This window comes from Hyposmocoma kahamanoa, unplaced genomic scaffold (assembly GCF_003589595.1).
Source record: "Hyposmocoma kahamanoa isolate Upper Pololo Valley unplaced genomic scaffold, ASM358959v1 65, whole genome shotgun sequence".
NCBI classification, from domain to species: domain Eukaryota; kingdom Metazoa; phylum Arthropoda; class Insecta; order Lepidoptera; family Cosmopterigidae; genus Hyposmocoma; species Hyposmocoma kahamanoa.
In genome coordinates this window covers 5357383-5374470 of record NW_020653853.1, presented here as the reverse complement: position 1 = coordinate 5374470, position 17088 = coordinate 5357383, and the positions used below count along the sequence as shown (strand labels likewise).

Genomic DNA, 17088 nt, shown 5'->3' with positions numbered 1-17088 from the left:
ACTATTTCGCTTATTCGCTGAGATGTATGTCCAAAATTCATCCAAAAATGATCCAAAGGGACCATAGATAGACATATACATTTTTTTACTCTGGTACTTCGCGGTTTGCATTTGTTTGCTGTAAAACGGTGAAAATGGAAAGAAAATAATGTGTAAAAAGATAGATCATTTACCTGGGAAGTGGGATTAAGGTTAGATAAATATTTACGCGTGTGTGTTTTGATTTGATACCAGTATTCTTCTTCCGATACCCAGTAAAAATCGAAAGAAATCGATACTAAAAGTACTCGATATCGAAACAAAAGTATCGAGTATTTACTAGTATCGAACTGTCCCTAGTCGTTTGTCCAATGTTCTTATAACCATATTTATTGCATGTGTCGAAATGTTAAAGAATATTGCTATGTAACGAAAGAAAAAGAACATAGGGAAAAGACTTAGTAGAACAGATCCAGATACAATATTACATTATAGAAAAGGAAAAAAATTGTGCGTTCTATTTGTAGAATAACAATATTATAGAAAGTTATCTCTTAAGCCATTTAAACTGTTTTGGGGAATTTATCGCACCCCTAACGAGCAATAAGACGGCCTCGTGAACTTCGTGAATGGCGACATAATTATAAAGTCTCGTGGTTTTTTACAAAATCTCTATATTAAACCTGGCAAACAATTTGCAATCGCTGACATGACAATTTACGTAATTAAAAACTGTCAAACATTTACGGCAAGTGTGACACCTTTGTGACACTCTCCTTGGCGACTCTCGTCCAAAGAGACTGCCATAGCCAGCCGGTGATAATAGGCGGCGTCTAAAGCCGCCACACTGTAAACAAATTATAAAGATACAATGACAAAAGAATTAAGTAGTAAGTATGTAGGTAGGTAGTAGGTGTAAACGAATCTTTTTAGGATTAATTTAGAAAATAAAAAAAACAAACCAAAATTCAAAGTAGTTGAACATCTTGTCTTGACATATTTCAATACAATATTCATAGGTTTTAGGAAAATTATTATGCCAATGTAATTTATGAGCAAATACAATTTCTGTTGAATTTCAAGAATTAAACAATCATTCTAATGGAATTTATGGTAGAAACGCCCGCAACAATGGCAAAAGCAAAAGTGGTTCCTTCGGCATCATTAAAGGTATGCGCGAATATTAAAATATTTCTAGGTTGCAAAAAATTAACATAATAAACAATTTCAAGGTTGGTAAGGAGCATTCGAACCACGTTCTATTTGGCAAAAAATAGTAGCTGTGTTGTATACTCAAAGTAGCTGTGTAATAGTAATATGTGGTGAAAAATTAACAAAATCCTATCTGAGAAGTTTGAGATTGGAGGGATTCAGGTTTTAGAAAGTCCATGATATACAAATTTAAAAAAAAATTGATGTCAATCAAAGGAATGACATTATTAATACAAATTTGACAAACATCCCCATAATAATAATAAAATAATGAACTATTAATAATAAGTACATATTTTTCTGACACATTAAATTAAGCTAATAATTAATCGATAGATGGCGTCTGGCGGACAAAGAAGAAAAAAGCTTATGGTACGAGAATTATGCCTTTTCTTAGTAATTCAGAAGTTATAATTATGATTGTCGATAATTCAATTGTATAACTATTTCATTTTTCTGGATTCAGTATTTTTAGTGAATTTATAATGCTGTGTGAATATCTTTGACTGGTAGCTTTATTTTTTCTGGCAAAATAAAGGAAAATGTGGTTCAAATGCTCCGAGCTCTCGTACTAAAGGGAAGAAAGAAATTGAGTATTTACTAGGAAGGAGAAGACTGGTAATTCATCAAACTTGAATGCATCCATTCGTTGGCATCATTAGAAGTTTCCTTGGAAATCCGCTAGGGGAACGTCGCTCTTGAACAAAATTGACGTCACGCAAGTAGTTCTACGCCATTTTGTAAAGTGTCTGCCGAAATCAGTTTACTGGCTGCAGTGTATAATAGTTAATTCGCATGGTTTTGTGGACATTTAAAAGTTAAAAACATTTCAACACCAAATTAACGTCTCGTACGTTAATTCCACAGACTCAAAGTATGGAGGACAAAGCGTCACTAAAAGAACTGGATCAATGGATAGAGCAGCTAAATGAATGCAAGCAATTGACAGAAAATCAAGTCAAAACGTTATGCGACAAGGTAAAGTGGCCTAATTTTTGTCCTAGATTATGTAGGGTTGTATTTGAGATGGATTTTGTGAATGTTGGTTAAGTTTTTGTAAGTGTTGGTAGCTATATGTTGTATGATTCATATACCTACACAGGCGGTTAAGACAGCTTATGTACGCTAGGTCTAGCGGAGTCGTCTATTTGATACTCATTTTGAGATATCTGTAGCTGATCGAGTCGGTACGGTACCATATTTACAATTACAAGCAGTTCCCTTTACCACAGCTTAATATTTTACCACACCCAGCCGTCAAAAGGCGTCCAGGTTAATATTAATGTAATTGGTTGGGGGATATTTATAGACGACACACGGAAATGCTGCTAATCATTTATTATTCTCGATATTACACTTAACAAATTATGAACCTTTAATTTTTGTGTTGATATCTGTCATTGATGCTTGTAATTGGGGGGTATCTATTGATTGATCAGATCAAGTGAGCATTTCAAGTACTCTAATCTTATCGTTCTTTGGTATATTTGAATTTGGCTTCATAATTAACTTTATCAGCTGATACATCTATCTAGAAAATATTTTAATACCATAGTGTCTATGTATGTAACTCTAGTATATCTGTATTAGGTTACAACAGGTTTTAGTGTTCCTAGTAACTGTCATGAATGCTCTATAGGCAGAGTATTTGTTTTGAGTATATGGGACTTCTTTTGTAACTGCTGCAATACCTACATGTGTACAACACAATAATAATTAATGCTTTCTAAAGAAGTCAAGGTAATAAGTGCTATTATTTGACTGCAGTAGTGGTAGGTAGTTAACAATTACTTTGCATTGTCACTTGTGTACATAGTAGAGCTTAAACATGTTAGTAACACTTATTAGTATTGATTAAATTTGAATTTTTTATAATACTAAGTGACGGGACGAACAAGTTGTGTGCCTGGTGGAAAGCGTCACTCCTGTCTCTAACAGTTGCAGCGTCACTCAGACCTTTAAATCACAAAGATCTGAGAGGCACTGCCACTGCGCCCGACACCCTGAGACATAACTTGACAAGTCCTACGTAACTGTAATTTCGCCAGCACCCTTACCCTTCGAAACGAGAATGCAGTAATGTTCACATTACTGCTTGGCAGCAGAAATAGATAAGGTGGCAGTACTTCCCTGGACAAACTTTTTCACAAAGGGCTCTACTGCTACTATAGAGCTCTATTGAAATACTTTATGATTGTATTTTTTAGATTTATTAATTGTATTTAAACTTCTGATTTACTCAGAGTTCTCTAAACTACCTAATATCTATAGTATACCTAGTAGGGTAAAGTTCTTGCAAAGAAAATGTTTTGAAGTAAGACAACCCTAGTAGGTTTTAAGAACATGTCTTTAAAAGTTCACAAAAGATTGTCATAGAACTTTAGGAAAACTTCAGCCATGTATACTGCCCTCCTTGTCATAACTAACACATTTGTCATTACAGTAACTTTCATGATACTGACACTTAAAGTTTTTTTTTAGAGCGGGTTGTAGATCTTGTTTCAGTGGTCTCAGATATGTTTATCACTCAATTTCACTAAAAATATTGATTACATTTGTTATGATAAGAAGGGTGGTATAGATACACAATTGAAAAATAACTTAAGTTTTCCAACAATACTGAATAGAATATTAAATGGTACATGAGAAAAAACACTTATCACATACAAAAATGTAGAACACATACACATTGGTACATGCTTTATTTAATATAACAATTGTCATATCATTAGAGGATGTAGCAAATGTGTTAATTAGGCCTAATATAGCATATTCACATTTTTATAAATAACACACTTCATAATACAACACATACTGTAATGAATTGAAGATAATGAGTCACTGTCAGTTGCAATGATATTTATTGTTAAATATACAGTAAAATGTCTATAGTTAGAACTGTATTAATGTCTAAATTCTAATACACTTTTAAAAGTCACTAGAAATATGTATATGATCATAATTAATGACATTGTAAATTCTGAGAGTGGTTATTTATCTTATGACTGGTTATAACACACAAGTGTTATATTTTATCTAATCTTCAAGTGTTACACATAGAGTGGACAACACCTCCCAAACCACCACACCCTCAAATTCTGGTATTACGAAAACTATAAGGCAAAACATTAAAATAAAAGAAACTTTTATATAGAACAAAATACAATGCATTAATTTCCAGATTAGAGGGAGGTATTATCCACTCTATTTATGTATTACTTCCTTGAAATTTATGTAAATATACTCTGCCTGTTCTAATCTGTGGTTATCAAGTATAAGCAGTTATTGCTGATAAGCAATCTGTTTATTATGTATAAACTATCATAAAACCTATAAATCTGTTCTTAGATTCTGTCTTTAATAAATTCATGTCACACTATCAGCTCTCAACACAGTGATGATGTTTGTGCATCACCCCAATAGTCAGCACTGTACTGTAGTACTGTATCATTATCACCATCAACCCATTTATACGTCTCACTGCTGGGCACGGGTCAATGGGGGTTGGGGACTTGATACGTTTTCCGAGGGTTGTGAACTTTCCTGCACTTGCAGGTTTGATCATGATGTTTCTTTTCACTGATAAGTTGATGGTAAAATTAAATTGAATTTACATAACATACGAACTCAGAGGTGCGAGCCAACATTCGAACCCACGATATCTGCTTAAGAGGCAGAAATCAAACCGTCAGGCTACCACGCCTTGTATATGCTCGTATATATGCACATGTTTGCTATCTATTCATAAATGCCCAGTAGGGCTAGCACGATAAGGAACAACTTGCACAATACAACAGAGCAACATAAAGCGCGAGATATGTATGCGAGAATAGCAGTATTTCGCGCTTTATATCATTCTCGCTCAAGTCGCGTCCTATCATTATAGGCCTACTGAAGTGTTTTAAACTATGGTTGGTAATTTTAGCCCAACTATTTGTTTGGTAATTAAAAAGTAATTGAATTAAATTAAACCTTCTCTTTTAATAACAGAATACAAAACATAACAGTCACTAATCCAACCATGTTTCTCAAGGTTAAAACAATTCTCAAATACACACACATCAACTATCTGAAAAGAGTTATAAATATTTACACAGTCTCCCACTCACACGACACATTGTAACTCCCTTCAATCGTTAATTAACCAATTTGGCACTGCTGATTTATTTCCTTGGAATATGACAACCTCAATACCCTAGCATTTTTCATTGTGGGCACTGGATGAAGAGCATTCGATTTCCGGTGGAATCAATTTGGAAAATGAACTTAATTAAGTTGGTTCTGCTCTGGGTGTTCTGTGTTGTGGTCCAAAATTAATTTCATTACTCTGGTATTCATAGTACAGGCAATTCCCTAGTTTGAAACCATGCTACTGTTGTGATTGTCTGGTACATATAATTTCACATTCTAATTCTTCAACACATTCTAACACAACATTCAATTCTTAAAATGTGGAATATGTGTATTTCAACATCAATTCAAGACAAAAAGGTATCTGGTATCATACAATATGGTGTCAGCCTCTTCATTTACTTTGATTTGCAAGAAGGAAGTAAGTTTTAGAATTGGCCATTGTCCATTAAACAGTTTGAATCTCTTAATGGAAAAAAAAATCTCCAAACTTAAAGTGTCATAAATGACGTAATCGTACTATGTAAATAAAAAGTTAAGTTAAATGTAGTTTGGTATTTTTTTATTCATTTGCATTGGTAGTTACGTACGTTAGGTTACATTTAAAATGTTACATGCACCCAGTAAGGGTATAACAAATGATAAGTCTTATAAGCTAAAATTAAAATTAATAATACAATTTTAATTATAGTTAATAGTTTCATAATTAAACTCTGTATATGGCCTAGCCTGATTAAATGTAATATATCAGTTAGCTACTAAAATATATTAATTGAAAGCATGCAATCATTGACCTACCAATAAATGGACGTCGGGTTCGCGCTAAAAAGTTTCCGCACCTGTAGGGCGTTAAAATCACATACAGAGCGTCAATCGCGCAATAGTTCGTTTGTTCGAGTGACAGCGCGTTTGTCAATCATGCAGTACTAATAATATTAACTTGTAAAAATTATTGCAGTAAAGTGTAAAAACCGGATTTTGTATCATATTTTAACTAAACAAATATATTGTGTTATCAAATCATAGTTCTCATTTAAAAGCGTTATTTTGTACAGTTTTATAGTATTTTATTTATGTATAACTGAATCGTAAATATAAATTACAAAAACACACAAAATAATCAAATACCTAACTGCCCTTTTTCTACTCATTGCATGCGTAAAAGATGGAAAGAGACCCATTACGTCAGTTTCAAGAAGCTTATATAAACTTCTTGGTCATTTTCAATTGTTCGAACCACAAGCAATTGAAATATTTAGAATAAAGAAACTATAGAGTTGCTTTGATTTTAATCTTATCTTTAAAATGATTTTTTAATAAACGTTAGCAATAAGTAACAAAATATTGTTGTACTCGTTTTACGGCTTGGGATTACCTATCAGAAGTCAGAAAATACATTTGCCCGAAATAATATTAGCTGGAATTTTCATAATGTCAAATGTATTTTTTTACGAAGATTACAAAACACAGGCTAACTATGTGTATGTGAAAAGCATCAAAATTACTCAAAAGCGTAACGGTTTTGTTATAAATCGGAATTACGGATATTTGAGTTTACGTTTAGTTGGAATATCGGTACATTTCTTATAGAACACACTTATTTTCACATTTGTAGTAATATTTGTATGTATGTTTTTGCCCAACTCTTTATTATATTTTAAGTGAATTTGTACAAAATTCGACATAATAATATATATAAAAAAAAAAATTAATATTTACGAGAAAGGCTATTCCATTACTCTTGTGCTCAAGTAATTTTCAGTCGAAGCTAAATATGGTGCATTTTGTTAAATTTCCACTAAAAGCTGAATATGGTGTTTTGGGCCCTTAAATTTTTGCAAGCAAATTTAGGCAGTACTGCAATGACGTTACAATTTAAATTAAATGTTTTAGTTTTTTATATTTGGTTACATGTCACTACGTTTGTATAGGTTAACCTCGGACATTTGTTTCGTGGTTCTTGTATTAGACCCGATGTCCGTTTGTTGGTAGGTCAATGCATGCAAGAAAATAATTGTACCCTTATGTATTTATAATAATAAGTATACAAAAATCTATAAAAAAATTTTCCTTGCCACATTTTCATTGGGGTCATTTACACTTTAACTTTAACTTTGCTTTGTCAGCTTGACAAACAATTTTATCATGGTGAGTAACTTCATGATGATAAAAGACACTTATCAAACAGTCCTTATTGTTTATCTCCTGTGACATCTATGCCAATCGAAGTCAATTTCTGTATGTATATATTTTTTTAATTTCCCAGACTTATCTACAGAGAAAAAGCGTTATCTCTATGTAATAAGAACTAAAAAGATGTTCACATCGACGTTCCCAACAGAAGTGAAACGCGCAACGTCATTTTCGCCTCTATTGCATACACTTTTTTCGATCCGGCTGTACACTAATAAGTGTCAATGTTTATCGAGTTCTAAGGTTTTCGCGAGTGTATTCTTAAACCAGTTTAGACTTACGGCTTGCAGTTATGGGGCACGGCATCCATATCCAATATGAGATACTGCAAAGATTTCGATCAAAAGTGCTTTAAGTAATTTAATTTGTTTGAAAACTATTCTGCCAAATCATTACAGTGACAATTACGCTCCCGCTAGCCCGAATTCAAAACAATTGACGGGGTGTCGTCAATTGTTTCACTTCAAATCGACCAGTTTAACTTGAGCTTTGTTATAACGGACTTAAATTAGAAAATTACATATTTAATATTTCACTACCGATGAAATGTGATTCCGTTTTATAATTAGATGTTTTGCTGTTTTTCCCACACCACCGAATGGAACAGCCCCCATTGTTAGAGATATTATCTTTATTACAATAAATACAGAATATTTTTAGGGTATACGGAGACGTACATACAGGTTAGTTATTGGCGCTGTACTGTTTCAGTTTTCTAATTTGTGATTTCAACACAAACGAGAGTGATATTTAAAAGTGATGTAAGGCCCATTTACCTGATGAGTTGCCAGGGATGGATGGCCCTTATTTCGTATCTATTTCTGGTTATATACTCGATGGTATAATCACTGGAGCACCTTGGTACATGACAAATCAACGCCTTCATCGTGTCTTAGCAATTAAAACTGTATAAGAGGAGAGAAAGCACTCGCTGCTTGCTTATTCCAAACGCTTAACGCTTACAAAGGCATCCTTACCTACTTACAAGAAACTTAAATAGCAAAACAGTCTAATCAAACATTTCAAAGTTTAAAGCGATAAGCTACCCAAGAAGAAGAGACATGTCGATGGATATTATACACACCTTACACCAAACGCTTAACCCCTAGCAAAATGTCGACAAGACAGCTTGCAGGGACAAGAAGATACAAAAAAAAGAAGGTTTTCGCGATTGTTACACATAGGAAATGAAACAATTTTTTTTTTCGGAATTAAAGTTTACTGTTACTTGGATGTTTTTTCACACAAACAAACTATAGGCCCATCTCGCTGTTATGACATCTGTACAAATTTCAGACTAAAACAATAATGTGGTATGATCGAACCTATTGTTTCATTGGCGCAAATGTAAAAATGTCATGTGTTTAACCTTTTAACAATTGCATGGAAGTGTAAAATGGACCTACTCAATTGTTTTCAAATAGGTACTAGTCACAGAAATATAAATAAGTAGGCAATTTTGTTTCGATTTCTGTGGTACTAGTGGTAAGGAGTCTTTATAACACGATTCCGAACGGCTTACCTAAGAAATTTATTCTCTAACTTAGTAAGCATTGAACAGGAAATTCCTTGTATTTGCAATATTTGCTGCGTAACTTCCTCAAATATTCACCCTTCGCCACTGGTATTATTTGTTTTTGAATCTTATTCAAATCCACTTGCCACAATATCCTCCAAAGGCCTCGTGTACATCAAAATGTACTTAATATATGAAGTGCTTCAGACTCGGACAATATTAGTCCTATGATCACGTAAAGGTCCAGTGTACTTTATAAATCGCATTCAAATTTCACGGTATATATTCTACATGTCCATAACGTGTCTAGAAAAATACATTTTTCATACAAAACTGAGAGCTTATTTGCCTGGGCCAGAAGCGTGTAATTATATTTATTACATTTTAATGTACGGGAGGCGTCCCTATCTACCGACCCGAGAGATAAGTTATACCGGAGAGACTACGGGTTGGCCGGCAAGATGAGGGTACAACTGGCGTCCCGCCAAGCCCTCCGCCAGTGACACGCCTTCTCGGGCGTCTCTGGTGCGCCCGGACTTGGGTATAGACTCGCTAGGGTTTGTGGTGAGCTGCAGAGAGGACATGTTCGTCTGCCCCGGTGGTGTGTGGCCGGGGCGTTTGTCTCGTGCATATCTAGCTTGTCTTAGGTCTAGACGAGGGCCTAGGGCGAAGTCTGAAGCTATGTCCAGACATGATCACAGGCCTACGACCATGGGCATCTCCGGTACTAACCCGGAGAGTTAGTAGAGGATGAGCTTGATATCCTCCAGGTCCATTGGGAACTGTAGAGACGTCGTTTTTTCGGCATCCGGAAGTGAGTGTGCCTTACAGCTCCGCCACCTATGAGGAGTTTTGATAGTGGACTTTAGAGTCAATGGCTTAGCGGTGGTCACCGTTAGTTGTGCAAAGCGCAACGGGAAGTGAGCGTGACTGTAGCTCCGGTACCTATCTGGAAAATAAGGAGGATACTGTACGTGCACCCATTTTTAATACAATGTGTGCAACTGTCCCATTATAGTTTATTATAACTTAGGTGTCTGATCGGCGCTGCTGGAGAGCAGATTCAACAAATATAATCACTTTTTTTGTCCAATTTTCGTACCCGGATTGCCCAGTACACAATTAAAGTACCTGCGGCGGTTCGGTAAATCTGTACATCTCATCCTAACTCGTTTGTGCTGGGCTAGAAGTAACTTGAAAAAAAAACGAAGTTTTTTTTTAAAATTTATACGTAATATGAGTTACTTATGAATAAAGAATTATTATTTTTAGAGTTGCCACATCGTTGTTAAGCAAAAAACTTTGTATTTCAACGTGCTCCTAGCCGTTTACGTAACAGTCACTGTAAAGAACTTTTAATTTGTAATGAATACCGAAATAGAAATTTATGGGCACATTTTCTATATAAATAACTCCGCCCACCTTCTTTCAAGTATTTACGTTTCGACATTTGTTTCCGTAACTTTATTAGAGATTATTTTTAAATGTGAAAATGAAACATAATTAATTTTTAATGCCTTAGTATTTATGACATTAAATCGACAGTCATCAACTCATTGTATATCTCCCTGCTGGGCAAGGGTTTACTTACTTTAAGGAAAGGGCAGTTTGACCGACGTGAAATCGGCGTGGCGTGTCAGTTTCTTTGTTAATTAATTACTGGTAGCAGTCATAATTTACAAACAACAGTAGCAATTTTACTAGCAGTAGAGCTCCCTGTGAAAAAGTACTGCCATTTTATCAATTTCTGCCGCCAAACAGTAATATCAGTATTACTGTGTTCCGGTTTTGAAGGGTAAGGGTGCTGGTGAAATTACAGCCGCATGGGACTTGTCCACTGTCTTAGGGTGACGGGCGTTGTGGCAATGCCCGTCTCACGACTTAATCGTACCGTCACTTGATATTATAAAAGAAAATCTTTGACTTGATTTTTTTAGTAACCGTGTACCATACAAGTTAAAGTGTAAAAAACGTTAAAAATTAATACAAAGTTTGTTATAATTATTAATACAAAAATCGAACACTCAGAAAAAATCCTTCGATCCGGCCGGATTCGAACCGACGACGTCTTCTAGCATACCGTACCAGACGCTATACCAACTAAGCCATGGAACGAACCAGCGGACCTCACGAATTTTTTATGTGTTTGTTGTATCTTTTTTGGTTTTTTCAACGACTTTTTAGCCGTAGCGCCGTCTATGTGAAATCTTAAGTATTTCGTCACCCAGTTAGATATCTTTACAGCTACCAGCCATGGCTAGATATGTCACTATTCATTGTATTTAAATTTTTATTGAATTCGTTCGAATCCGGCCGGATCGAAGGAATTTTTTCTGAGTGTTCGATCTTTGTATTGATATAACATATAACAAACTAGTGGAGTAAATTCACATAAAAATAATTGAATATCAATTCAATAAAAAATTTAATTAATACAAAGGTTAAACAATTTTTTAGCAGTTTTTTTAAACGCTTGGAAAATATATACCACGCCGATCACGCCATCGCCCTAATACGTACATATTCATAATAAAATAATACATATATGTATTCAAACATATACATTAAACGTACACACACAGCACTATTACATATTAAACATAGAAGTATCTAACACTGTAAGCCCTATTACAGGATGTTACACTTTTCTACTGAATTACATAATATGTAAACACAGATATGTAGCAAAGAAAGCTCATTATGAAATTCCTAATTGATTAGCTATTAGTAAGCCTATGATGTAATCTTATTAACATTGTATCCAATTTCACACCTCGCAATAATTACGTTTAGTTTCACTAAAGTTCCATAACCACGCATGATTTAAGTGTGTTACCTATTTTTGTCGCCAAGCAGTAATGTGAGCATTACTGTGTTCCGGTTTTGAAAGGTTAGAGTGCTGGTAAAATTACAGACACAGGACTTGTCAACTTATGTCTCAGGCTGTCAGAATTTTGCGAAAAAGACACGACAACAAACACATAGAAAAATTCGTGAGGTCCGCTGGTTCGTTCCATGGCTTAGTTGGCATAGCGTCTGGTACGGTATGCTAGAAGACGTCGTCGGTTCGAATCCGGCCGGATCGAACGAATTTTGTATTAATTTTTAACGTTTTTTACACTTTAACTTGTATGGTACACGGTTACTAAAAAAAAACCAAGTCAAAGATTTTCTTTTATAATATCAAGTGATGACGGTACGATAAGTCCTGAGACAGTGGACAAGTCCCATGTGGCTGCAATTTCACCAGTACCCTTATCTTTCAAAACTGGAAGGCAGTAATACTCACATTATTGCTCGGCGGTGGAAATAGGTGAACTGGCAGTACTTCCCTGGACGAACTCTTTCACACGGAGCTCTAGTGTTACTAAAATCAAAGAAATGTCAGGTAGCCATTCAATGGCACCTAATTGGTTAGATTCTTGACATGTGATTTCTACTTTAATATAAGAAATTAAAAATAGAAACGCACATTAATCTGCGTAATTTCGCTGCATTTGTCACCACCCTAGGGAATTAAACTAGGCCACAAGATCACCAGATTACAATATGATTATAATATGAATCAGTTGACTTTGTCGATGAGTCATTCACAACTAACACAGATTAATCATTTACCGTCATCGTTTGTCGAAGTCATGATGTGTATTCATTGTATAGCTCTTTTTAGATTTTTTTATTATTATACTTTTTGAAGCCATAAAAATGAAGATGCTTCTTAATGACGTAGTTACGTAGCGACGAAATTTCTCGTTCCTTCGGTCATATAACGTAAGCCTTTATCAAGCCATATATGTGTTGCTGCAGGATAGAAACCAGTAGGCCCAGCTATATCAGATTTGGAATACAAAGTCAAGTATGTTGTTTACATACATCTGAAGTTTGTCTATTAAAGATTTTTTAACATTTACATAGTTCGGAATTATTAAGTGGTTCATTCAGGTTCGACAGGAAACTTTAGTTTCTATTAGACAACTCACATGGTTCATTCAGGGTCGACAGGAAACTTTAGTCTCTATTAGACAACTCACATACGTTGTTCTGCTCCCAATGTAACTAAAGCACTTGTGTTATGGAAATCGGAAACAACGACAGTACCACCAAAACCCGAGATAATACTTATAGAAAATGTAATTTTATTCATTGACCCGGCCAGGGATCGAACCCGGGAGCTCGGAGATGGCGACACCATGAAAACCGGTGTGCAAGCCACCACAGAGGTCGTCAGTCTCTCAAGTTGAGCATTTAATTGAGTCCGTGGCCGAACGGTTACTATACTGGACTGCTACGCAGAGGCCCCGGGTTCGATTTACGGGCCAGGAGTTTGTTTGTATTGCCTACATTTATTTCTCTCGTGAGTTTGTGTGTAAGTTGTGGTTGTCTATGTGTGTGTCCATGGCACCGGCAAGGCTATGTTGAGTATGTGCGTTATTTTCATTATCATTTTTACCACTTTGCTCTCACGGCCATAACTATCTTGGAACCAGCGCTTTTGATTCTAATTCGGAATACCAAAAGATTCCATACGGACATACATATTTTTATAATAATAATAATAACGCACACACTCAACATAGCCCCGCACTAGGGAAACCCTGTGTCGCGGGTGCCATGGACACACACATAGACAAGCACAAATTACACCCAAACTCACGAGAGAAATAAATGTAGGCCATACAAATATTTCTCCCGGCCCGGGAATCGAACCTGGGGCCTCTGCGTGGCAGTCCGACATGGTAACCGTTCGGCCACGGAGGCAGTTGTTGTTTGAATAGGGACATATTTTTACTACATTTGAAAAGTTCATTTTGAAACGAAAGCTACGACAGTAACAAGGAAACATACAGCGGAGATAAATAATTCTCCAAGGTGGCAAAGTTGTCACAGCATATCTCGATAGAGTTGAGAATTTAAAATTTTGACAAACATTTTCTGGACAACTTCCCAGTCGAAATTTACTATAGCATAGCCTTTTGAAATACTTTAAAGTCCCATTTTTTTCTATTGTATTCTGTTATATCTTATATTGTATTCTACTGATGTCTTTAACTCAATAAAGTTTGTAACAACTTTTACTGTTTTTGAACAATAGTCTATATTCAATCTAAAAATAGCCTCATGACGTTCCCTGTCCCTATCAGTCTCTTTTTTTCAATCAATCCCTTTAAAACTACTTGAGCGCTCTCATTTGTTTGTCTTCAAGCTTGTTCTGTCTTTTCGGAATACATTATTTCACGAGTACGATTATCGATTCGCATGTTTTGCATATTTTAAACTGGTTGAAATCTGATTAAATATGCAGAATCCGCTCAACGGGACATATTTGCTGTTTCAACCATAATTTTGTAGATTTTCTTGGTTCCCTCATTGCTGAAGATCGCTATTGGTTTGAATATATTCGACGGTTTTTTTGTTACGTTCACCAGTACAGTGCGCGACAAAGGGGCGCGACTTGCGCGAGAGTGACATAAAGCGCGAGATACTTTTATTCTCGCATAGCAATCGATCGAAGTCGCGCCCTGTCGTGCTAGCCCTACTGTTTTCAGCCTGTTGTATGAGGTGTACTGCGTGATCTGAGAATTCTTTCAGCCTTACGGTTACTTTCTAATTTTTTTTTATAAACCAATGCCTTCCCATAGAACACATCAGCTAAAACTTCTTTATTTCCAAGGTCATCCCAAGTTTAGCATCGCACCATTGAAATTTAGTCGCCCTATACCACAGATATTGTCGTAGATATATCTATAAACAAAATAAACTTTCCTGATTTAAAACAATTGACAGGAGTTTACGTTACTGTTAATGCGGCGCTATACTAGAACAAAATATACAAGATTGTAATAATGACAATCTTAGAATTACCTCTTTCTTAAATATCATAACCTTTTCAAAGGCAATAAAGCCAGTTTCAGGTCACATCTCTTGAATAACGATGACCTAGTTACGAGTATTCAGTCAAATGTAAATCGATGCGCTAAACGGAGCCTAGATAATAAATATAATATTCGTTGACATAAGGGCTCTTTGACACGAAAATAAATGTCTCGTCTACGCCACCTCGACTGAAAAAACAAAGAAAACAATTTTCAACCCTTTTGAAAGTTTTACAAAATATAATTGCTGTATGTAGTTACGCGTTCTCTGCAAAAACCACCATCGTTACTGTGACGTTAGGAGCAATTTAAAATGCAAAAAGACCAATAATTATCCCCGCGGGAAGACGCTTTTTGTAACTTTTTTTATTATAAACGTGTTTGCATTACAAATTCACAATGAGGCTGCATTGGCGATGCATTCTTTAGAATTTCTCGAATATTCTTAAAACAATAGTATACCGGAGTTCTCATTTTAAATGATCTGATGTTAATGACAATCAAGAGTTGCCTAAACATTGCCTTTATTACATTTTTATGTTAATTTCACTTAAAAGTGGAGACGTACAGACATTAGGAAAGCCAAATACAAATCTGAAACATTTGTTGTAAAGCGGCATGTGTGAGGCGCGGGGTGATTTTCAATGTGGTGTTGGCGGGCGGGGGGACAGGGAGATAGATCATTCACCCGTGCACCGTGTGCCAGCGCTTATGTGTGGGTGCGCGTAGACAACAATAAATCACCAAATCTCCAGCGGATCTGTCACTGTGTCGTCAACATCAAATTGTTTCCCAATATTCTAAACATGTGTTCGCGCCACATTCTAAAAGGTTTGCCAAATCGTTTGGCATTACAGCTATGTTACTCTCATGTAGTTTTCTTTGGACACATTTTCACATGAAGTTATCTGCCAAAATATTCATTTAGCACATATCTACGCCTTTGTTTGCCGTTTGGCAATCCTGTAAGCTATTAACAATGAAAACAATCCATCATGAACACAAGCGTTGATTGCAATGTTATGTACCTACTAAAATGTGAGTGCACTTTATCCTGTGGATTAAAGTACGCACTATATAACCTTCTGACGTAACGTAATTTTTATCAAACGTTACAATGAACGTCAGTCACCCATCACAAACAGATTTACGAACGTTTTCCTGAAGATCTGAAGCAGTGAACGCGAGAAAAACAATCACTGATTTATTAATAAAGAAAGAATACAAAATTCTTTGGTTTTTGCCTCTCCGCGATTAGCGCTTGCGTCTGTGAATGTTTAGTCCTCAATACAAAGGTCACACGAATACAAATATAGGGTCCTGGTGGTATATGCAGCGTTTACAAAGAGCACGCCCTAGAGTTTCTTGCTCACTCTTCACAGGGGAATCTGTCTTACGAATGAGTAGTAGAGTTTAATCAATATGATGATTTCAAGTTAATTTGCTTCCCTTTGAAATAGAGGTTATTTGAGTTTGAGTCATTTGCTTGTTTCCTTCATTCATATGTCGTTTATTCTTGGTACTTTGGTTTTTTCTTTAGGCCAAGGAGGCCGACGCCAACGCGTTTCCGTTCACACTCGCTCAAATTTTTTTCGTTTTTAGAACTAATAGTAATTTAACGATTTTTTTTATTTCCAGGCTAAAGAGATTCTGACGAAAGAGTCGAACGTGCAAGAGGTAAAATGTCCAGTGACGGTATGCGGCGACGTTCACGGCCAGTTCCACGACTTGATGGAGCTGTTCCGCATCGGGGGCCGGTCCCCGGACACCAACTACCTGTTCATGGGCGACTACGTGGACCGCGGGTACTACTCTGTCGAGACTGTCACATTGCTTGTCGCGCTCAAGGTAAGAGGAAAAAAGAGGAGAGTAAATTGAGATTTTTTTCTATTATCAGTTTACTTTTCACGACTGTGGATGCAAAATTATTGCTGGAATAAAATAAGTAGAATAACAATTTACACCACGTGATTTCTTTCGGTTCATTTAAGATCCTGTTTTACTTAATTATCTGTTAATAGTTGGACAGAAACCAGACTGGCTTTCGCATCTTTGGCTGGTATGGCTAAGAGTCACTCCCAGTGCGTCAGTTATTTCTTTTTTTTTTTTACTGGAACTGTCACGAATGTAATAGGTGTACCTCCTTCTCTCACTTATACTTTACTTGTTTCTCATTAAAAGTAG

At 35.8% G+C, this 17088-nt stretch overlaps 1 protein-coding gene across 1 annotated transcript; it reads left to right on the top strand.

The window, feature by feature from the left end:
- The first annotated feature begins 1014 nt into the window (after positions 1–1014).
- Positions 1015–16782, top strand: LOC113231501 (serine/threonine-protein phosphatase PP2A-like). Its single transcript, XM_026465825.1, has 3 exons — positions 1015–1149; positions 2059–2169; positions 16543–16782. The coding sequence occupies exons 1-3, from the start codon at positions 1081–1083 to the stop codon at positions 16780–16782; spliced, it is 420 nt and encodes a 139-aa protein (XP_026321610.1). The 5' UTR covers positions 1015–1080.
- Positions 16783–17088: the final 306 nt, after the last annotated feature.

Coding starts and splice junctions, on each gene's coding strand:
- LOC113231501 (XM_026465825.1), top strand. CDS start 1,081: ATGGAATTTATGGTAGAAACGCCCGCAACAATGGCAAAAGCAAAAGTG. Junction 1,150..2,058: donor TTCCTTCGGCATCATTAAAG/GTATGCGCGAAT, acceptor TTAATTCCACAG/ACTCAAAGTATGGAGGACAA. Junction 2,170..16,542: donor TCAAAACGTTATGCGACAAG/GTAAAGTGGCCT, acceptor TTTTATTTCCAG/GCTAAAGAGATTCTGACGAA.